This window comes from Antedon mediterranea, chromosome 6 (genome assembly GCF_964355755.1).
Source record: "Antedon mediterranea chromosome 6, ecAntMedi1.1, whole genome shotgun sequence".
Taxonomy (NCBI): Eukaryota; Metazoa; Echinodermata; class Crinoidea; order Comatulida; family Antedonidae; genus Antedon; species Antedon mediterranea.
The window spans coordinates 22,915,191-22,939,282 of record NC_092675.1 but is presented as its reverse complement, the minus strand read 5'-3'; the positions used below and the strand labels follow the sequence as shown (position 1 = coordinate 22,939,282).

The 24,092-nt window shown below is 32.6% G+C and overlaps 4 protein-coding genes across 4 annotated transcripts; 2 read left to right on the top strand and 2 right to left on the bottom strand.

Moving 5' to 3' along the window:
- The first annotated feature begins 1,278 nt into the window (after nt 1–1,278).
- On the top strand, nt 1,279–6,631 carry LOC140051350 (DET1- and DDB1-associated protein 1-like). Its single transcript, XM_072096536.1, has 5 exons — nt 1,279–1,361; nt 2,209–2,292; nt 2,847–2,898; nt 3,470–3,531; nt 4,918–6,631. The coding sequence occupies exons 1-5, from the start codon at nt 1,359–1,361 to the stop codon at nt 5,023–5,025; spliced, it is 309 nt and encodes a 102-aa protein (XP_071952637.1). The 5' UTR covers nt 1,279–1,358; the 3' UTR covers nt 5,026–6,631.
- Nucleotides 6,632–7,040: 409 nt separating this feature from the next.
- LOC140051679 (uncharacterized) lies at nt 7,041–9,351 on the top strand. Its single transcript, XM_072096969.1, has 2 exons — nt 7,041–7,608; nt 8,301–9,351. The coding sequence occupies exons 1-2, from the start codon at nt 7,117–7,119 to the stop codon at nt 8,490–8,492; spliced, it is 684 nt and encodes a 227-aa protein (XP_071953070.1). The 5' UTR covers nt 7,041–7,116; the 3' UTR covers nt 8,493–9,351.
- Nucleotides 9,352–9,659: 308 nt separating this feature from the next.
- Nucleotides 9,660–14,432, bottom strand: LOC140051678 (sodium-dependent phosphate transport protein 2B-like). Its single transcript, XM_072096968.1, has 7 exons — nt 14,180–14,432; nt 12,916–13,108; nt 12,528–12,685; nt 11,968–12,094; nt 11,552–11,856; nt 11,029–11,134; nt 9,660–10,819 (listed from the first exon to the last, which is right to left on the bottom strand). The coding sequence occupies exons 1-7, from the start codon at nt 14,180–14,182 to the stop codon at nt 9,936–9,938; spliced, it is 1,776 nt and encodes a 591-aa protein (XP_071953069.1). The 5' UTR covers nt 14,183–14,432; the 3' UTR covers nt 9,660–9,935.
- Nucleotides 14,433–14,794: 362 nt separating this feature from the next.
- Nucleotides 14,795–23,489, bottom strand: LOC140051184 (solute carrier organic anion transporter family member 5A1-like). The gene is made up of 10 exons (XM_072096318.1): nt 23,327–23,489; nt 22,913–23,066; nt 20,644–21,049; nt 20,114–20,434; nt 19,754–19,918; nt 19,304–19,505; nt 18,875–19,013; nt 18,425–18,588; nt 17,795–17,859; nt 14,795–15,961 (listed from the first exon to the last, which is right to left on the bottom strand). Exons 2-10 carry the CDS (start codon nt 23,063–23,065, stop codon nt 15,681–15,683), a joined length of 1,896 nt encoding a protein of 631 aa, XP_071952419.1. The 5' UTR covers nt 23,066; nt 23,327–23,489; the 3' UTR covers nt 14,795–15,680.
- Nucleotides 23,490–24,092: the final 603 nt, after the last annotated feature.

Here is a 24,092-nt window from a genome sequence, read left to right as displayed (position 1 = left end):
AAATTGCCTGAAACGTACTCTTATTTCATCGAAAATAAATGTTGAAAATTTTAAGCGTGCGTACGCATGCGTTACATGCGCTACGCACGTAATTGTATTGCCATATGATGATTTATGCCCTGAAATTTATGAGTACCAAATTTTATTTAATTGTGATTCATGGTTGTGAAGATATGATTACAAACGTGATTTCGTTAAATCGTGCGTAGACCGCGTAATTTTTTATTGCGCACCGTGAAAACATAACCACATCGATTCCTGGCCATAAGGAATATACTGTGAAAAATTGACTTAGCTAGATTAAACTGATATCAAGATAAGGTCAGAAAGCGATAAAACGCATAGTGATACCGGACCGACAGACAGACCGACAGACCAACAGACTGACCGACCGACCGACATAGTGAACTATAGAGTCGCGTCCACGCGACTAAAAACGAAATAAGAATGGAACAATATAGAACAGACTGCAGATATAGAATCATTATTGGTTCCTCATCAATGTTGATTTCATAATGGCGGCGGAGATCAAAGTGTACATCGCGGATTAATTTAAAGGTGTGTTTTTAATCCATTCCTGTAAGGAGTGACGTGAATCAAGGATATTTCCGATTAACTCAAAATATCGTTGCCAATACTAACCGCTAATAGTACAGTCAATAACTTTATTTTATGATTATATGTTTTTTGCTTTTTTTTATTTTAGTTTGCAAGTGTATTTTTGTATGAACTTAGATTTTTACATGCCCAAACTAAGTTATGGAATATTAAATAATACTGTATTCGGGTAATTGTTTCTATCTATGTGTGTTTTTATAGTAATTTTATATTTTTAATTCGACTGCATGTGTGGATTTAAGGCACATCTAATGTGTGTATGCTACAATACAAAACTTGATATTAAAAAGTATAGTGTGTTCTGATACCATACCACACTACAAACACACAGTATGTAAAAGTATTTAAAATCGTAAACAAAACTGCGATAGGCCTACTCATAAATACATTAACAAAAAATACATTAAAATGCTGTTACGGTTATTTAGGGCCTATTTCTAATTAAAATACATATTTTAGGAAATTACTCGGTTTTTTAATAGTTCATAGCTTTGGAAAACAGGTATGCCTACTCGATTTGTTTGAAAATCCAAATGTAATATACAGTAGGCTATGAATGGGTGGTCATTTTTTTAAAGCTTTGTAAAACGCGTTGCTTAAGTTTAAAACGCGTTGGGAACACACTCGACATCAGAACTCAAAAATATACGACACCTTTATAAAATCGATCGTCGGGAGGTGGTCATAGTACGTATGACTGCTGAGTGTCGGTGGTGGGCCTAGCCTAGTAAATTGACAGTATGGTAAGACTCATTTTACCATTTACTTAGCTTCATCAATCGTCATGATACTTAATTAAGATGTCAATGAACTGTAATAAACCTATTACATAGGCATAGCTAGTAGGCCTAGTAGTAGCCTTTGCGATTAGCTTTTTTTTGTTTGTTGCCTCTCTTCCTGGGAATCCCTCTTCCTCACTCACTCCCTGGCTGGGCCTGGCCTACATATACACTACAGTACTGTACTGTAGCTAGGCCCACTAGGTAGGAGACTATGTAAGTAGGTCTATGCCTAGGCCCTACACTAGAGGCTGGTCCTAGAGGCTAGGGTAGCCAAGCTAGAAGAACTGGTGATGGTAGTAGTACTAGACTGTCTGTTCTACAACATATTGTAAATGTTCTACATGTTGTTGCAGTGTTATTTATAATTTATATTGAAACTTGTTTCTTGTTTGTAAGATAATAGAACTTTTTATTTTAATATAAATACTCTGGGCCTACAGTAGGCCTGTGAGGCAAGAAGCTGGTCAGAGCAGAGCAGCATGGAGTAATAATAATTAATAATATTAATTAATTTACCCTTTTTACACTTTGATTGGGAGAGAACCACAAACAAGTTGAACATGGGGGCCATTTTCAGCCTATTCAATATAACCGAAAAAGTTGTGCCCCCCCATTGTGTAATTTACTATCGTTTTAACTGTAGTGTAGATTGTGACATGTCTTCAATAGATTACTAAGTACTAATTTACTATTACAATACTATGTATACCTGGTTTTTGTTTCGAAATGTTCAAACATCAGTCATCAAATTGTCATAATTGTTTATATTTATTATATAAAGAAATTACCGTATTTTTTTGATTTACAGAACACCAGTGAATTATTAAAAAGTTTACCTTCCTTTAATGAAAGAAACTTCACTCGATTCCATTGTGATGCAGGTAAAACAACGGTAAGTAGAAAAGAGTATGAATTTAATTTTGAAAAATAGAAAGAAAAATCTGAAATATTAAACTCATTTGAACAACAAACACATTTTGTTGATAATTACCAATAAAAGGTTGGTTTCCAGTTGCCAATCAAAATCTACTAAATATTACTGATGGTAGAGGGGAATTTCAAAAACAATTTTGGTGCTATTTTTATAACTGTTTTTTAAATTAATTATTATTATTTTTCTTTTATATGTAAAAAGTTTGTGATATATTAATTATAAATAAGAGCGGCAAAACCCAAAAAGCTAAAACTTGTGAAGGGCTGCTTAGAATAAAAAATTAAGGGCAACTTTCAAAAACTAATCACTAGGCTAGGAGGAGACGAGGACAAATTATGTTGGTAATACTATTCTTAATGTAAAGATGACAAATAAAAGCAACTAATTATCAATCTGTGTTGCACTGTATTGAAAATTGGTTTTCAATGGAATTTGTTTTATATGGCTCCTTCCAAGAATTCCCAATCCAATTGATTATCATCAATGATATTATATATATATTTTTTTTTCAGAGTAAAAAACCAACAGTTTATCTACCAACCAAAGACTATCCATGTGAACAAGGTACAGTAATGAAGTATTTGCCACAAATTATGTTTCTTGTCTGACTACCAGCAACTGAAAAATGAATGATAATTTTATATGGTATAAATCTGGTATAAATGTGTTGTAGCTAATGTAAAATTGTGCTTTTCTCTTCAGCAATGTATCAACCATTGAAAATGTATTTTGATTGTTGAATTTGGTAACAGTAGTAAGAGATTATACTGTACTAATCTTTTCCAGCTATGCAATAAATATTCCCAAAGCATACTTCATACTGGTTGCTAAACTTTGTAAATCCTCTAAGTCGGCTATGGCTATATGTCATTCAGGATGAAACACCGATACGCGCAGTTCGATTTCATGGCAATAACTGTAGCCCAATGATTTTCCAATCAGATGCTGTGAATTATATAGTAATTAATATATGTATTGTTATCTATTGTTATTTACATTGAATTGAGAACTATAATAAATAACAATTCTGTTATCTGGAACATTTTTATTTCATATTTTAACTTGTTTTCGTTATACCTGTACATCATCACATTTCTATTATTATTAAGATTAATTTGTATTGTTTTGTTTTCAGTTATAACAACAGAAAAAACTAATATTTTACTGAGGTACCTACATCAACAATGGGACAAAAAGGTTAGTTTACAATAGTGAAATGAATACAATACAAAAAGGTCCCACCCTCAACTTGTTGTAACCTACCCTTACATGTTTGTGATTCCATTCAACAGTTCTTCTCAGAACTATATGTACTGCAAACCCTATATCAACATATTGATTTCATTATGCAAACCTTCAAACAATATATGATTCTATTCATGCCTTATGGTTTACATGTTATAAAAATGTCTTTTCTCTGCTAAATACTTTTTAATCAATTTTTTTTTCCAGAAAGTAATGTAAAATGTCATCTTTGTTTTTTTAAATTATAAAGGTATAACATTTACTGAGATTGAAGATGAAAGTTTGCACGGTATTTTACAAAACATGGTTTTTGTTAAGGTGAAAGTGTAGGCCTTAACATGGATTAGCTCGACCGCCACATATTTATTACATCTTTGTAAACCTTGAGTTAGACAACATATTTGTGCAAGCGATTAAAATCTAGTGATGAAAGTTTACCGAAATTTCTCAACAAAATAATCTTTTCTAGTCTTTAACATAGGAAAGTCCAGTATGTGGTTATCTTAAACCGGTGTTAGTTCCGCACCTGTCATTTATTTCGAATCAACATTTTTTAAGTAACTTTATCGTGAGTATACCACACCTTAGAATTATGCTTCAAAAATACTTTTACGCAGGAGATCAAACAAAAAGTAACAAATAAATCCTTTAAATTGATGAATTTACAGACGCTTTTCTTGCACATCGTTTCGTGAATTTCGCATACTCCATGTTCAATGTTGTTGTTTCTATGGAGCGCCAAAAGAGCAATCACAATAGAGGGCTAAAAACTCGGTATAATGCGTATATTTCATGCATTTATTGGTGAAAATTACGTTCAATTTCAACATATTTTGTCAATGTCAATGCTACAAAAATGTTACTGTTGATACTGTACATTGTTTTCACAGTTTTCGTTAACTTTTAAGAATGAAAATTGACAAATTCATCATCATATTACATGTACTGTAGGTTTATACCTTAATGATCTAAATAATATTCCTCTTAGTCTTAGACCTAGGCTAGGTAGTGATGCTGATTTAATAGATGCATTAAAAGACGCATTCCACTGAGTCTTTAACCATCTATTTATTATAGTTGCTCTTTTGGCGTTCCATAGTATCGGTATGCGAGAAACATGTTTGTAAAATCATCAATTTAAAAGATTTATTTGTTACTTTTTATGTGATTCTTCTTCATAAAAGTACTTATGAGGCCCAATTTTAAGGTGTGGTATTCACAATAAGTTACTTAACAAGTTTGGAGTCCAAAGGAAGTCGAAATAAAAACAGGTGCGAAACGGAACTAGCGCCCCTTGTCTTTCTTCAACCTTTCTAAATTTCTTTTTTCTCTCCCCAGAATAATCAAAAGAAACGCGATACAAGTAATGCCAATCTAGAATCTGATTCATCACCTGCAAGAAAAGTACCTAGAGTAGAATCGAACCAAGAAACTAGTAATGGATAGACAACCCACACTATTTGACAACAAATTTAAGGAATACTGGCCTACAAGCAATATACTTGTAGAACATTGCTACTGGAGATTTTTATTATAAGTTTTTATTTATCAGGGAAACAACAATTCAATTTGTTTTTTCTGTTGTGTCAAATTCATCATCGTAAAAATATAAATGGTTTATGCTACAAAATGACCTGATTTATTTTACTTATTTATTATTTTTGTAGTACAAAATACCTGTATTATTGTGATATAGACAGTATATCAAATGTCACAGCCACTTGTAATTACTTTAATTGATAATTTTATGTAAAATGCCATATAGCCTTAAATGTTTAAGTTACTATAATAATTATCTAAATAATATTACACATTTTTTCTGCTTATATAGACTTGTATTCCCCTATTAATTATACAGAATTTCAGGTATTTTTTATATTTTATTTTTTAAAGAGTGTAATTCTATCCTCTTAAACTTACACTGGTATATATTTGTTTTAACTTAAAGAGACATTTCACTTCAATCTATCGATTCAAAAACGCTTTCAACAATAGTTAGTTGTCATTAGTTGACGTAAAAAAAACTATGCTATATTAAAAGCTTTGATTACATATACAGAGTTTGAATGTGATTGCACCTATTGTAGTCATTCATAGTTGCTTTATTTTGAATATTCACACCTTTGATACATTTAATTTGGCAAGTACTTTATGTAATTGTATTGTAGGTAAGAAAATGTACTATAGAAAACAAAGTACAATGCTATATCTGTCAACTCCCATAGTTAAAAAACAGAATAGAAACATTGATTCGAACAATTGTAAACATATAAATAGCAATGCAAACATCATTTTATTTGTATACTGTCTATCACTTGGAGTTGAATAGCCGAGTGGTTAGGACACTTGACTGTCATACAGATAGACCCGGGTTCAATTCCCGACAACTCCCAGTCCACTCAGCTGTAGTAAATGAGTACCTGGTTGAAAATACTAGGGAGAAAAAAGGCGGCGTGGAAAGGAACTGGCCACCCTACCACATAATGCTTAGTACAATGAGCTCCTAACAGATCATTCCCCTACGTTCAGAGAACACGGGACTCGCCTTCCCTTACTGTCTATCACGTGTGTATGTGATTGCTAACATAACTTTTAAATTAACTTGAATATGGGAAATTAAAAAGAAAAGTATTACACTGTTATAATACATGTACAACGTACAATATATGTTTGTTTGATGCCCTTCAATAGGAGTATTGATTAGGGTGTGACATACATTTAATTAAAATTCATAATATACTTTACATTTTTAGGTTATTTATACTGTTAACAGCAGGTGAGTATGTGAATGCTAACATAACTTAAATTTGGGGAAATTTAACAGTAATATAGTGAATTAAAAAGAAATATCAACAAACAAAATAAATGTTTGATGCAACTTGTCACATATGTCTACAGTGTTGTTGTATTTTGATTGTTGTATTTTTTTATTTGTGATTTCATTTCACTTAATTATTTTTTTTTGTGTGCGGCTGTAAAACATTACTGTTTTATGATGTTGTAAATATGTAAAAATATTCTACCTAGCTGAGTGTTATTATTGGAAAAATAATACTGTACTATTATGTTTAATAAAAAGCTATCTGTTATTTTAGTTTTGTTAGTAATATTTATAATTGGAAAATTTTAATTTAATATTTTTGATAATAAGCATTAACTATGCATAAACAACGACGATAAATACAAATGTTTCCTTACTAAAAACAAAATTAGAACATTTTTCAGCCTACAACTATAGAATAACCGGAAAGTTCCTAATGAAAAACTCCTGTTAAATTCCGTCATGATCAGTAAGCACAATAAAATCGATATCGTTCTTGATCATGACGTAATTTGAACAAATGTTATTAATGGTTTTTCTGTAGTTCTAGTATTCAACTTCCAATTTCTTTTTTCTGTAGAAAAAAAATGCACATTTATCAATTATCGTCGTTGTTTGTTGAGAATATTGTTAACTTATCATTAACCCAATTCCCCTATGTAATTCTACACTAAACGTTGGGAATTGTCATTTATCCAATCATATTCAACTTAGTCATGTTTGAACACGCTTCAGCCTGCTTACGTCTCTTCATATCAGTTGCCCTGATGTCATGGCTGCTGATATTTTTTCTACATACGGCATCAGGATTCAGCATACGGGATTTCGCTGAAATCCAGTCCAGTGGTCATCGTGAAAAACGTGACATGGTACAATGTGCTACTGACCCGGCTTCACTGCAAACACGACGTCGCATGGGTATAAAGTTAACAAAACGCCAAACGTACCAGATTCGGAAACATAATGTGGTGGCAAAAGGAGATATGTCAGATCAACCGACGCTGGTTGAATTAACAGAGGGACAGCAAGCAGAAGTCATTGCAATATATGGTTCGTATTTTCGTGAGAAGGAAAGCATTGCCATAACTAAAGAACACAGTAGGATGGCAAGAAATACTATTGATGCATTGGTATGCGAAAGTGTTTCCAGTTATGACACTTTCATTTTGGCAAAAAACACAGATGGCAAGTTTGTTCAGGTTGTACAGGTATTTAACTGTATTGTTCTTATCTATTTGTTATCGTTATTATTGTAACCAAAGCAATAAGGATTTTGAACTGATATGAATCAGTGGGCCTACTGTTTAGCCCTATCGTCACAATGTGTCATCTTTACGCAATGGAATTCAACGTCATATAAAATTATCTAGGCCTACAGTAGGCCTAATATTACTAAACAAACAACATAGTTATGAAACTCTTAAATTATATTTAAACAAGAATCAATCTTGGTTTAAATTTACAACTGTTAGGCTAGTGCGGTCATCAATTCCCTCTGTATGTGGTTTGACTAAAGATTCAAAAAGATGTTCGTTTTCCATAACATCAATGCTGTACATCGTGTTTTTATATAATATTACAATATTTAACAACCAAATAATATTCATGGTTGAGAAAGTGAGGTTGTTTATAGACATATCAATAATAGAATATTTTTATAACTACCATACTTTTATATATAGCATATTTCTATATATATATATATATATATATATATATATATATATATATATATATATATATATATATATATATATATATATATATATATATATATATATATTCTATATTATAATTACGGTTCTGCATCTTAAAATATAAAGATTGAAAATAAAAATTAACAATAAAGAAAACTCTCCACTATGCTATATTAATTCGATATATTTAATTATATTCACAGCTTCCAGACAAAAATCTTCAGCAGTACATACTACAGGAAAGTTGTCTTTATCCATTGTCACGGTTTGTAAATGGCGTTAGTTGTTCAGAAAAAGAAAGAGATGTATTTGCACTGATTGTAGAGCCAGAAACAAACCTCATCACTGAAGGAACGATAGTTGTGGGTTGTTGTGCAGCTTATCAAACTCTGTAGTAATTGGGAGTAATAGCTAGGATGAGGGCCGGAGCTCCGCCTGAGAGTAAACAGGGTTTAAAACATTTGAACTGTATTACATTAGACCTTTTTTAGTATCCTATACAAATATTTCTTCATCATATTCTTTTACCAGAGAAACTCTCTCCAAAATATCTGATATATAAACTATTGGAAGTGTCAATCAAAAGAATTTATAAATCTCTTATTGTTAGCCGAAAACAGCTTTCATTTTGTAAATATAAATTTCAAATTCTGACGTTTATTCTATTGATTTTTTTGTATATACCAGGGAGGTGTTGGCCTACAATTGATTGAAAACAAATACTAGGAAACAATATCTCTAAGCATCTGGTTCAAAATCAACACATCAGCTGTACTTGCTAACTTAAAACGTAGCCTACCACTGACGTAATATTCAAATATCCAAAATCGTATTATAAATAGGTCTAACATACAGAAAGTGTTGAAAGACCTACACTGTGTTTTTGTAGGGAAGTCCTCTTGGTTAAAGCTATAGGCCTAAGTGGTTTTTTTTTTTTAATCTCGTGTTGCTTACCTACATTAACATTAAACTTCTTATTTTCATTTTTTTATTTCTTTTGTTTCCAAATATCAGTAGCAAGTAAACATTGTTTGTCCTTTTGAGTTGTCGTTTCTATATCTTCAATAATATTATCATTATGTTTGATATAAATGTACATACATATTTACTTATTTATTTAAAACTCTTCGAGCATTATGTTGTTAAGTTCCCAAGGTTTTGAAAAGTCATCAGTAGGATTAATAAAATCAGGAAAGAGTACAGTTACAGTCACGTTGTTGTTTTATTTATAAAGAAAATAGATCAAAATAGAAAATAATTATGGGCCAATAGTATTAAAAGAAGAGAATCAGAATTCACAAACTAAACTTGACTTAAAATCAGTTGAAAAGGCAAACGTGAATGGATAAATGGGAGTTAGTAATGTAAAACATTTTGGGTTTTATTGTAGGAATGGCTGAATGGCTAAAAGTTGTACGTAAATCCAACATTAAGTTGAAAGTAGTTGGTTTTGTTGGGATATCAAAATCGTACCTGAAAAAATGAATTAGTTTTTTAAAACAAATATTTATTATCAAATATAGGCTTACATACAGAAATAAATTAAGAAACAAATTAAAATATCTAGTATTTTATACTTTTTTATTAGGATTTCTATATTGTTTTTCTATGTAACAGTATAGGCTATCTCCGGAATTTAAGTCTGTATAAAACTGTATCATACATATACATTTTAATTTGGTTAAAATTGACTAAATAAAATAACAATGTTAGTTATAATTGTATCAGTATACACTACCCACCATCACCCAATTAAAAATATTACTAATACATACGATATTATCTTTACTTTAGTCATCTTTAATTTAATTAAATTAGGTCCTACTAAACCTATTTCCTTAAACTGATACAAAGGAGCTTTTTAAACTGTTTTCTCCACCAACACGTTCTTCAACATCACGTTTGTAACAACATATACATACAATTTCCAATAACTTGGTTATAATGCGGTCTAGTGGTTTGAGAGAATGAAGCCATTGTGGAAGGAATTCCCAATCTCGTAGAATAACTGGGAGCCATCCCGGGCGTTTATTTTGTAAGATATTGACCAATACAATCAAGAGGAACAGAATGAGAATCGGCAAACCAAATCCTACAAGTGCCCAAATACTCCACAACGAGAGACTAAAAACAATGCCTGGCAATAGAAAAAATACAAGTATCAGATACAAAAGGGCAAACCAACGATACTTAGCAGTTGTATTACCTAATGATTTTGCCAGCGATATTGGTACTTGACGCATAAAAGGTATAGGATACCAGATAATGATACCAGTTATGTTAAAGATAAGATGGCATAGAGCCACTTGGATTGAAGGTTTCAGCTTGCTTCCACTAGCGGCTAAAGAAGCAATCATTGCAGTGGCAGTTGTGCCTATGTTGGCACCGAGTGTCAGCGGGTACATTCTGTCTAAAGTGATAACCCCAACTCCGACAAGAGGAGTTATAGCAGAGGTAAAAATTGAACTACTTTGAACCAGAAAAGTTAGGCCAGCACCGACTAAGATTGCCAGATATCCGGCTAAAAATGACAACTTCCCTGGAAAGTCTGCATTGATGAACTTTTTGATAAAATGTGCAATTTTTCCTCGAAGAACTGTGTGTAGAATTTTGATGATGACAAATAAACAGAAACAGAGCAGGAAAAGAGATACAAACAACATTATTACACCAGCTTGTGAATCCGTAAGAGATGTGTTGGCAAAAAGATGTTCATATTCACCTAAGAAAAAAAAACAAACAAATTATTCATACAATACCTTACTAAGTTAATTGTAATCGGATTAGGATTAGTGGGTCATTCTATCCCAATTCAACCAGTGAAATGAATTTGTTTCGTTTAGTACGCATTTACTTTGTTTTTATTTTTTCTTTAAAATCAATAAGCTGGAACTTTTTGAGAGGGATTTTTTAAATTAGAAAGGATCTTACAAGGTGTTACATTATAAGGTCCGTCGTCACAAACTTTTAGTACTCGGACATCAATCACTTCATCCTCTCCTTTGGTTGCGACCGCTGTTATTGCTTTTTTGTCGACCTGCAAAATAAATTAACATCATGCAATAAGTAATGTAGTGTTTCATTTTGACCACTGTTAGGCCTATTTGTCGAACATGTAAAAGTCTTCATAGATACCAATGTTGCAGTGTTTTTTTCATATAAAAATATATAATGATGGTATGACAAGATAAATAACGGTAATTAAAATATTAACATAAAAAATACAACAATAATAGTAGTAATGCAAGTTTAAATGATGTTGAATCTTTAAACAATAGGCTACTTATATTTCTGTTTATGTTATTGGACAAACATAAGAAAGAAAAATGCCGCAGCCTCCGAGTGCCGCAAACTATGACCTTTTTGCTCCATGCTTTAGTGGAAGAATAAAAGCATATAAAAAACAAACAATTGATAGATTAGGAAATTAAACCGAAGTATGAAGACGACCTACCTCAATGATTAATTTCGTGAATGGCTTGGTAAGAACTTTCAGCAATTCAATTTCAATTTCCTTACTGTCTAGCTTTTCGGGTAGAATCGCCTCTGATAACTTGTATAAATAGCCAAATGCCCACTCGATAGGAAGAAGGATTGCTACTGTAAGCCAATTGAACATATCATGCACAGTAGCGCCACCAAATGCCCGTCGAAATTCATTTCTGTCTCCCGATTGGCCAAGGGCAACGATAGTGTTGGTAACCGAAGTTCCAATGTTGGCACCCATGATAATAGGAATTGCTATTTTGACTTCAAGAACTATAATATAAAATGATAAGGCTTTATGAATTATGTAGTAACGATAGAATTTGTAAGTGGAATAGTTGTGTAAGATTGTTTAAAATAATTTAATATTAGTAAATTACTTACTTCCTGCCCCAACCATGGAAACAACAATAGATGTTGACGTGCTTGAACTCTGAACTAAGACAGTTACTAACACTCCGATCATTACTCCAGATACAGGATTTGATAGAATGTCACTTTCAGAAATTACCTGAATATAACAATAACATAATAATTGGCATAGCGCTAATGATCAGCACCAACTATGGTAAGCAGATATTCAGCTTAGCCTAACATTATACTTCTATAAAATGAGTTTATGTATTCAACAAAAAACTAAACAATAATTCTTACAAAACAAAAGATCACTAAATGTAATTACCATGTGTTTGGTTCAAATGAATCGTAATGCTTAATTCAAATTTGTACAACCTTTTATTAATAATGATAACTAATTTGGTAGTCTAATGTATTTTATATATATAATAGTTTGGTGTAGTTTTTTTTTTCCTTTTTTGTTTCTTGCTGTATTTTTATATTTACAATTTAATTTGTAAATATGAATGTTTAATAAAATGAAAATACTGTTAAACATGAATGTTCTATCATAAAATAGGCTTTTATAAAAAATATGAAGGATTTACCTCTCCTGCTGCTTCTCCTCCCAGTAGACGGAAGGCAGAACTTAAGAAATCCAGTGAACAGATGAACAGATACAGAAATCCGATGAATAATATTGGAAGACAAACATAAAGCCATAAGTAACTTGCTACACGTTTCATCCTGCCCATACAATCCAGATCTAATCAATATCATGAATTTAAAACTATCAATTAAAACAATGTATAGATTACAATTCGTTGATATTTTTTGTGAACGTTTTATTATTCTCTTAAGTTTAATGATAAGGATATTTTCACAATTGTTAGACACGAAATGAGTTCCAATTTTACATTTGGGAATTGTTCTTAAAGTTGGAGCACAACACTGGAATTTAGTATGGTAACGTTTTGTTAATTTGATAAAACTCACATTTCCAGGGTTCCTGGTTATCATCAATTTCTGGAAGAACTGCTAGCCAGGGATCTGCCTCCTCATCTTTGTCTTTATTAACATTTTGTTTTGTGTGTACATTACTTTCTTTCTTCTCACTGTTGACAAGTTCGTCTTCATTCGGTACATAGCCGACGTTATCTAGTTCTATGTCGTTTGAATGTCGGTCCTCCTGTGTAAGAAGTTATGGTTGGTTTAAACGTATTCAAACAAAATTACGATGGGGATGGACATATCAGACGAATAAGCTACCCTAAATGACTCATGATTTGAAAAATGGCGGCTTCCCGCCATTTCAACATCCCTTACACCAATCGATTACATAGGCTACTTAAATTTTTAAAAGAAACTTCATTGAAGCATTATTGCAATTGAAAAATATGCTCTTAAAAGGAAGACAAGTGATGAAACACCACTGTCTAACAATAATACTAATATGTACGCCTGCTGTTGGCATACAACTTACTGTAGGCATACAACTTACCATCTTTCGTGTATCACCTCTTTCGAAGACTGTTCTTGGCCAAGGTATTAAACAAAAGTCTATGGTATTGTTAGTTAGTTAAATAATAACAACTCTAAATAACTTATCAACAGAATGTATTGTTATTTAAAACTAAAAACAGAAAAAGACACAAAAAGAATAATTGAAAATTTACCATCTTCTTGTCTGGTCTCTTTTCAATACTTTCCTAAGCTAGATTGTTAGAATGAGCTGTCCTTATGTGGGTATTATCAGTAGGTAAATAATCGAAAATCTAAAGAAATTCTTACCAGCCGAAGTTATTGTGAATGAAAACCCATTGTTCTCATTAGCCAATCATAATCACTACACGTGAAACACACATTTTCACATGTGAGAGGATTTGGGTTCCTTTCTAAGTTGTTCTATGGTGTTGCTAATTAGTTTAATTCAGTTACTCTATGCACTTTCGGGTTTAGAAAGAGGGATAACAATTCACTATACAAGACGAAGTAGACCCTATAGTAATTTACATAAAATGGCGTTCTAAGGAATACACATGACATTATTAAACCTTATTGTACAATTAATAGTAAATACATTTCGGTAACTGTTCCCTTCTGGTACCTTCTAATAGGGCCGGTGTGTCCTAGAATGCAAACAATAATATGTTCCATGATATCTTAACTACAACCTAACATAGACAAAATAAAATAATTTAAAATACTGTTCTACCCGGGAAGAGCGAGATGTTAAACTCATTCCTACATTACTACTAACCATGTTCTTGGAAGCTCCTGTACCTTGTTTTTCTAGAACAGTTATGTCCAAAAGTTAAAGATAACTTCGTTTAGAAGAACTTGACGAGCGAACATATCATCTCGTAATACTAGTATATCGTTGTCTGATGGAAGTTTTCATGGATAATGTTACTTCCCCACGGCCAAGTAATGTTTTCGTAAGCCAATAATGATCAACATACATTATACCTCAACATTTTTTACATTTTCTAATTTCCAAAACACAGCATTATATCTTAACCTTTGAGGAATTAATTTACAACATCCTCATTGGATCATGGCAGAAACGCATGCGAGTGAAGTAATATTCGGCCCAACGTGACATCAGACACTGTCTGCCACCCGTCGTTTTTCATACCAGTGAATCGTTTTCTTAATTCAATCACCCACAGAGAGTAACTCATTTGCTCTAAAAGGGGAAACCCAACAATTTTCTAACAACTTTTTATAAATTACATATTTATTCTTATTAATTGTTTGTATTTGTAGGTTATGCTACTTTATCTTTCAAGAACCAAACCAAACCAAGCAAAACATATCTACAAATAATGTACTCAAAGCTACTTCGTTATAATTTTTATAAGATGGGTGGAGTGTGATAGCGTGGTACACTATGACCAAATTATTCCAAATCATGACTACTATTTATGTTGACGGTGAGGCTATGAGTTTATAGTACTATATGTATAACGTTTGGGTGGTTTTCTTTATCATTCTCAGTGGACAGATTTCAAATATAAGTATAACTATGCAACTCCATATTTCAATAGGCCTAGTACTACACCCTACTTTTAATAGTAGGCCTATTATGCATGATTAAATGTTTGTAGGGACTAATACTTCATACTTGTCTCGCACATAACATAAATACTGTATTTTGATCCTGTATTCTCCCATGCATTCTAAACTAAATCAAAATCCGACCATATCACTGTGCCATATAGGCCTACTACAAAATATTTTATTTCCGTGTCTTCTGTTTTTCCCTTTTTGGCATCAATATACTGAACCGATTAAAAAAAGAAGCCTGTCTAAATCTATGAAAATATATCTGATTTATTTCAGCATTGATAAAAACAATTACATAAGGCTATATACAATTAGTCATACAGTCATTATAAACACACACGGCTTTATACTGAAATAATTTAATCGTCGACATGTAGTTTTAGGTGCAAACTATTATTACTAATTAAGAAAACAGGTCTTAATTAATTTATCATTAAATTTGCTTTCATTTTCTCATTTATTAAAACATTTTATATCGCAGTTTATTGCATTCAATTATTGTTGTTTAGTTGTGTAGTCAAAATGTAGTATTTAATTTTTAATAATCACTGAATCTAAACAGACAGATATAGTTAAATATTATAGAAAGATAAAATCATTTAAAAAAATTAATATACAATCAATATAATACAATCAAAATCATTAAAATATGCATAGTAGAGAAAACATTGACCTAATAAAGAAATTTAAATTCATATTTGCTCGCCAATGTATGCTGCGTTGTCCGCACTAGGCGTCAAACAAACAGTGTCTTCAATTTCACCCTTTGCGCCGTTTCTTTTGATTGTTAACCAACAAAGAAAACAAAACAGACAATCAAGCACAAGGATAAACACCGATAATCCTATGTAGTAGTATCGATATAGTTCAACATCGTATACCCAACACGCTCCTTGCTCACCGCAGACCTCGTTCCATGATAGACACGTCAGGTCAATCAGTGATCCATAAACAATAGGTGCTGGAATAATACCTAGATTATGGTTGTAAAGAAAAAGGACATTTAAAAATAAACATACGAATTGAATATGTTGTAATTTGTTCTTTATATCTATTTATATATATATATATAAAGACATCAGGCAAAGAACATTAATTCTAAACCGCCCGGTGATATACTGAAATTTAATTAATTAATTTGAAACGATAAAGATGAGGAAATCTGTGAGAATGAGAAAAAGTCGCCCCAACCGAGACTCGAACTCGGACCGCCTGCTTGATATGCAGATGTCCTAACCATTAGACCACTGGGGCTTTCATGGTATTGTTCAAACTCGATTGGATAGCGACTCTTTAACATTCTCGGCGTGGTACGGCGGAACAGCACTATAGTCTTCAGTTGTACGCACGCGCACCAGAGATCAAATTGATACGCCCTCATCTTTCAGTATTTTTATTCACGAGGCGGGATCTCCGAAGAGATACTTTTATATATATAAACACATCAGGCAAAGAACATTAATTCTAAACCGCCCGGTGATATACTGAAATTTAATTTATTAATTTGAAACGATAAAGATGAGGAAATCTGTGAGAATGAGAAAAAGATATATTCATTTATTTACTGTATACTTATCTCATTCAGACTGTTTCTCTGATTTAATAGAGATAAAATAAAGGTAAGTTCAGTTCAGACAAACTATCATCATTATTTAAACAGTTAAAAGTGTGAATAAAAATAGAGGGCGCCAAAAAAACAATACATCACCAGATAGAGGACGCTATTTTATTTTTTAAATCTCAGGCCGAGTGAAATATGAATTTTTCCAAATCAAAGAAAATAATTATAAACATTGCAATTTAATATTGGTTGGGATTGGTGGAAACTACCATGCTTTCTGCTATTGCCTCAGTTTTTTTTGTTTCTTTTATCTGTATTAGGCCTGCATGATTAATAAGGGTCATGCCTACACTTGGCTTGCCTACATATTGCCTTCTGTATTTTCTAAATATTGGTCGTGTTTTGAGTGATTAAGCAAACCACTACATGTCCAATACAACAACCTTTTTTTGTGTACCATTGTCTCAATGAGCCTACGTAACAGTACAGGAGTTTCTTTTTGTAGTAGATATTTTTTACAAATATTTATAATTTAAATATAGTATTATAGGCATAATGTTAAATCAATTAATAAAAATAAAAACGAAAAACTGTACTGGGGTGGATTGCTATAAAACAGTCTTAACTGATGGTCTTAACTCTCCGATTAAAGCCGGCTTTATCAGATAGACGGTCTTATTAAAGCCACTCCTGATAGACCATTGCTATAAAACAGTCTTAAATAAGACCACGTAAAGTAACAAATTGAGGGCGTACTTTGCGCGTAGAATACCAAATAAGGTAATGTTCGTCACGCTTGTTCAATTCACAAATCATAACAGTACGTACATTTATACACGAGAAAATCTATTCTAGGCCTATATAAGAATAAAATCACCGTTATTATTTGATTTAACACTTAAAACTCGTTCAATTGGTAATCTTTGACGATAAATAATACGTAAAAGCAACAAAAAGAGAGGTTTAAGACTGTTTTAAGACTCCTTCGAGTAGGCTTTAATTTTAAAGACCGTTTACAGGTTAGACCGCGGTATGGCAATGGTCTATAATATAAGACTACTTGCTACGTCACGAATTATAGCCGGCTAAGCGCTAAGACCGGTTATAGACCGCTTTTAGCAATCCGCCCCAGATGGTATACAAGTAAGGACTATAATGATGGTGAAGGAAAAATAATTTATTATTTAATCATTAAATTTATTTGTTATTATTATTACAAAATTCTACGTGTTACACACAACTTACCAAGTCCTCCAATTAAAATGTACCGGATTCCTAGTGCCAAGGATTTGTGTTCTTTTGGTACACTCCTATGGTAATAATAAGAATCAACATGTTGAAATATCATTATGTAAGGTTTAAAAAGGTATAGGACTAGACAAAAAAAAAGAACTGGAAACTGAGGAAATTCGAATTAAGTCATCTGCGGCAGCCTACCAGATCAGGGTTTAACCAATTAGTCATCTCCGCAGCGCTACAGTTTAGGTATCCCTAAGTGGGTTTTGTTACTGTTTTGCAATGGCGACACCAATTCCTGTTTGAAAATTGCAATAAATTGATTGTTGAACCTGGAAATGTATTCGTATATCTATGAGCATTTGCCGACACAAACTTTCGGTACTGACGCTGTACACATGTCTTATATAATGAATGTATTCTGAGATTAATAGTATAGTTAATACAGTCTTGTTTATTTTAAATGAATTTATTTATATGTTATTTTACTTTCTATGGACCAGACATTCCGAAATAAAAGATGAATGAATAATTGTTTGCTCTTTAACTGTTTTCGGAGATGTATGATAACCCACAGTCAACTAAACTATTTACCCTCTCAACATACGCTTTTAAAAACCTGCATCATAAAATCCTTACCTAAAAGTCAACATAAGCTGTGGCATCTCTTGAGCAGCAACCGATATTACCAATAGAAAGAGGATGAACGAGAAAGGAATCAATGTATTGCATTCATTGTCACAGTAACCTTCTGTGGCTAAATTCGATTGACTTGAAGAACCACATCCACAGTTGCTATATGTCTAAGAAATAAACCATGATCAGTAAATGTTAGACTCATGATTGTAGAAATGAACTTTGCAGCTTTGCAGAAACCTTGTAAGGTCAGACGTTGTACTAATGATCACGTGTAGGCATGCTAACTATATTAGGTACACCACACATTGATGTATGACATAAGTCGACGAAACGATGATGTGCGAGTTGCATATTCAGGGTATAATAAATATAGGGCCTACAATAGTTATCCCAGCCAATAATATTTCTGTAAAGTAAATTTTCCAGAAAATATATTTGACAAAATCTTACCATATTCGAGTATTCGTTAATACATCCCGCGTGACAGGGAGAAAAATAATTTCGTTCTTCTAAGCAGATAGGCTTGTATTGGTTTTCAGTACAACTACAGTTAGCATTACATTCCCAAGTTAATGAAACTCCATCTAATCTGAAAAAAGAAGAGTTTACATAATTATGGTCTACTGAGAGAATCACTGCTTAATTTAGTATTGGTTAAATTATGACATATTATTTCCGTTCGTAATAATCCCAATAAACTCGCTGATCCAGGAAAACAGTTTATACTATTCCTTAGTTTAAATAGGGTGTATCGCTTATGATTTAACCAGGGAGTTGTAAAATAACAACTCCCTGATTTAACCATGTTTATGGTCTTTATCTTAACCATGTAGAAAATAATCTAGTCCTTAAAATACATAATAAACAACAAAAACTTACTCATTAAGTTGTAGGTCGTGAGTCACACCAATAAGTTTATTCGGGCTGCAGCCGAGGAACATAGTTATTAAAGCGAATGCCGTGGCGCATATACTTAACAAGAGAGACAGCAATGCGATGCCTTGGGCTTTTAATTCGAATCGCTTCACCAGATAACCACCAATGACTATTCCTATACCATATGCTGGCAACGGTATCAAGCCTTAATTAAGAAATCAAATTTGTTTTGTTATATAACTTATAATGTAGGACTAATTATATACACGTTTGATTATACATTCCATAAACAAAACGAGAGCAATACTAAAAAGTTGTTGTTCGTAGAATAGTTAGGCTTGGTTGTAGTATTATACAAACAAAAAACAGAATTTGTCTTAAAAGCGATGCTCTATAATGATGCGGTGGAAAACATGGGTTTTGTGTAGTTATTTAATAAACGACGTTACTAACCCGTCAGAATACTGGCATCGGCTGCAGTAAGTCCAAATTGGGTTTCAAAAAACTTTGGTGTAAAGCTACCAATTGCCGCAGTCAGTGCAGATATAGTAACATTTGCTAGGGCAACAAATATGAAAGGTGGTGTCGAACATACAGCCAATATTGACTTGCCCAATGCTGAAACAAATGAGTAGAAGTAATAGCAGGGCATGAGTTGTAGTGCAAAGATGATCATGTCAGCAGGAGTAGATAGATACAGCATGAAGTTCTTGAAGTAGAATTCAAATTAGGCCTAGACGATACATGTTAGTTTATAACACATGTAAGCATACGATGATGGATACATCTTCAGTCAATTTGGAACAAACTTACATTTTCCCTTTTCTTTCATAGCCACAACTTCACCGGCTAGTGTCATCTCTGTGTTTTGAACGTTACTACTGTCTTTATGTTGTTCAGACGAAGATATCGGTAACTTCTTTGGGAAACATAAAAAGGGAATTGACGAGGCAATGAACATAAAAGAACCGATTAGAAGACCTATCCACCATGCTCCTACCCAGCGTGGATCAGTATCATCGATAGTAATCGTCGAGGTATCAACACTGTCGACGTCTACCCAGAGTATAAGAAAAAATCCGCCGACAAGGAAAGCTATAATTGTTCCAGGTCCATACATACTATTTGCAATTCCTGAACAAAAAATAATAGTAAGAAAATAAGCTTATTAAAACAATTAAACAAATTACAGCAACATATTGATTTCTATAGATACTTTTACCATGAAGGATATATTTCCTCCATGCTTTAACGGTGATAAATCTAAAGGATAACTTTCTGTTATTAATATTTCAAGGGTATAGTATGCTGATTTATAGCCACAAAATAACACGGTACATTACCAGAGTAAAATGCTGATTTTGTCTCTGAAACATTATCATCAATGTAAACCAACCCCAGTGTCGCTACAAATGTCCAACCGACTCCAACAAAAAACTGACCAATGATTGCCAATGCGTAGGCCAGTCTATTGTCTGCTTGTTCGTTAGAGTCAATTGTAGTACAACCATCATCAAGAGCAAGTGGTTCCACAATGCAGGTTGATACGTTCGAATCCTCCCTTACTCTGTAGTCATATTCGTCTACAATAAAGTGTGATAGTACCGTAATGAAGCTTCCTATCGCTGCAATAATCAACCCGACAAACACCAATCTAGGCTTGTGACTGCTTGACTTCCCGCCAAAATATGTTACAAATACGGATACTACCAGAATACCTGCTTGGTACATGCCAGCTATTATTCCCACCTGTGAATATTGTAAAACTATTAATGCCTATTTTGTTAATCTATTGGTAAACGTAAATAATATCTCTAGGTGTTAGTGGTATCAAAAACCTTTTTAGAAATACCAAAAAAACAATTTCATTTGATAGTGCATAGGCCTACTATTTATTTTCCCTGAAATAAAATATTAATGAGATTATATGGTCTGTTAATGAGTTTTATACAAATATGAATAAATTCAATATATACATAGGCCTACACACACATCCTTCATTACTTATTTAGAAATGCAAAAAGCATATATAAAATACAAAACAAAAAACAAAGTGGGTTATGTGTTATAAAATTATGTTTAGTGGAGCTAAAAGATACTGCACAGGATAGCGACAAGAAGTAGGTTTCAAGTAACCGAAAACCAAACCTGAAAAATGGACAATAATAGAATAAGAAAATAGCTTTATTATTTGTTCTGCTATCCTAACAATTGCTGATGTCTCAAATTTCTATTATATAAACTGATGTGTATCGCATGATAAATCGCATGGTATGGTAGATGGTAAATAAAGGGTATTATGTGGCACTGTGAAGAGGAATTAAAATGAATGAAAACGACATGTTGCAAGATCTGTTTTTTCTGGAAATGCTACAGGCTGATTGTGAAAGAGAATGCAGATTGCGCTCGGATCAAATATATTGCATTCTGGAGCGATTCGGTTGTTCCATTTCATTTTGCTATTAAGGTTTTCTTTAAAATAACTCACAACTCTTTATTAACTGATAACATATTGTGAGCATGGTAATTATTTACATTTCGTCAGAAATAGTAAAAATTACAGTCTAATACGAACGCTTGCTGAAAAAGTCTACAAGAACTTTTAACAATTATCAAAGGAAGCCATTTAAAGACTTTACTATCATTGAAAGTAATCAGTAACAAATAACGTTTGCAAGGTAAAGAGTCTCTATACATTATTAGACCAAAGAACAAAAGGTCTGAACTTTTTCTGACTGGGCTATGTGATAGAGCAGTATTCGAGTTTTCTCCAAACTTAGTTGATGAACAATTTTTGTCTCAGATCGATGCATATTGATGTAAATAACACATGATGCCATATCATACGGTTAAAATACTACGCTCATTAGTAGACGTTTCAGTAGAGACAGTCATGTCTTTTTGTACTAATGTGTAGGCCTACTGATGTATGCTATGTTAATCATACTGTGAACATTAGTAAGTCTTTTGAGGTGAACTATTAGAACTCTTTGGTAATGCTGATATATTTACCAACGCATTGTAGGCCTATGTGCTATTAGTAACATGTTTGCCACGAGGAGAATCCTCGCTTTACGAGCCTGACGCAAAATGCGTTTACGGTTTAAACATTAATCATTCGTTATAATCCCACGTAGGCATACAGTTGTTTTTTTCTAAATTCATGAAATCAAACACATCAGTTGTTCTTATTTTACTATTTCGTACATAATTCCAGAATGTGCATTTGTCACCATCTTACGCATATTGCTATTGGAGATGTGTTACATAACCGTTTTAAGATACAGTAGGCCTAAAAAAATTAGAGGAGTTTGCAATTATTGTAATCATGAGTCATAAAAATCAAACATTCTGTCTTAGTTTTATGAATAATAATAGTAGGCCCAACTAAATGCAATACAAAATATAATCATAGGCCCAGTATGATTGATTGATTGATTTATATATTTTATATAAATCAAAAGGTAAATGAAAAAAAGTAAAAAATACAGTCCAGTCAATCCGAATAAAATATGAAATGAATAATGACCATACTATAATATATACCTAAAAAAACGCACCGGACAGGCATATATGCCTACAGATGTTGATTTGACTGGAGTAAGAACCTACCTGTGATGTCTTGAGCTGGAACCGGAATTCTATTGTCGTTATGATGCTGAATAAACTCCCGATATTGAAAGCATGGCTCAAGTATGCCAAGCATAAGCAGAATGTAAACCATTTTGCAGAAGAAAACCCCGATCTTTCATGCTGGTCTGCCATTCTAAATAAACACACACCACAATCAATGACAGTACTGACACGACAATAATATTTACAGGCTTAACCTGGTAAAGCAGATGTATTGTTGAAAAGAATCTGCATAATAAATGGTCAAAGAATAACGTTAATACACAATACATTATTATCCGAACGTTACTTATAGAAATCAATAAGGCGGAATATGTAGACCGCCGTTAAAATACAATAGAGTCGTTTGCATTATACTCCCTTCCTTGCGTGTAATGTACATGAACTACTTACGTGTACGTATGCCTACCGATATGACCGGACCAAACTATTGTGTAAATAATAAGCAATGGCTGGTTATGAATTCACTAGACCCGATGTATGCTACACAACATCGCTAAAGCAATAGAGCAGATATAGATTGTAGCTCCGTAATGATTATTAGCTTTCCAGTGAATTCTCCCATCATTAGCATTTCAGATACGTGACGTCATCGATTATGTCACGCTCATTTCTATAAAACCGGATAGCCAGTATAAAAAGGGATAATACACGGCTTAAATAGATTCAATCTTATAGTTTATAAATACTAATGATAATGTCACCGGCGTATACAAATAATTAATTTTTCTTAAAACCGCCTCGACCGTATAATACATTATAATAATAAATAATGTTATGCTCGAAAGATTGACATAATGTAATAATGTAAGAATGTTATTACATTATGACACTGGGTCGAAAAAGTAATCAATATTATTCTGTAAACCATGCCTTTCCTCTATGCGTATCTTGACGAAAAGTATGGACATATCCAAGGACCTGGTTCCATTAATAGGAACTAGATTCATAATACGTAATGTTGCATACATGCATTCAAGCATCTAATCTATGCATTGTGACAGGCATACACAGTTAATTATCAAACTTGGTGATAAACGGTCATGGATTTTAAATGTGTGTGACATAATGGCACGGAAATCAGCAATGAAGGCTCAGATAAACAATATAAGTATTAAAGCGTTTTATTTAAAGGCAATTTTTTTTTATTGTATCAAAC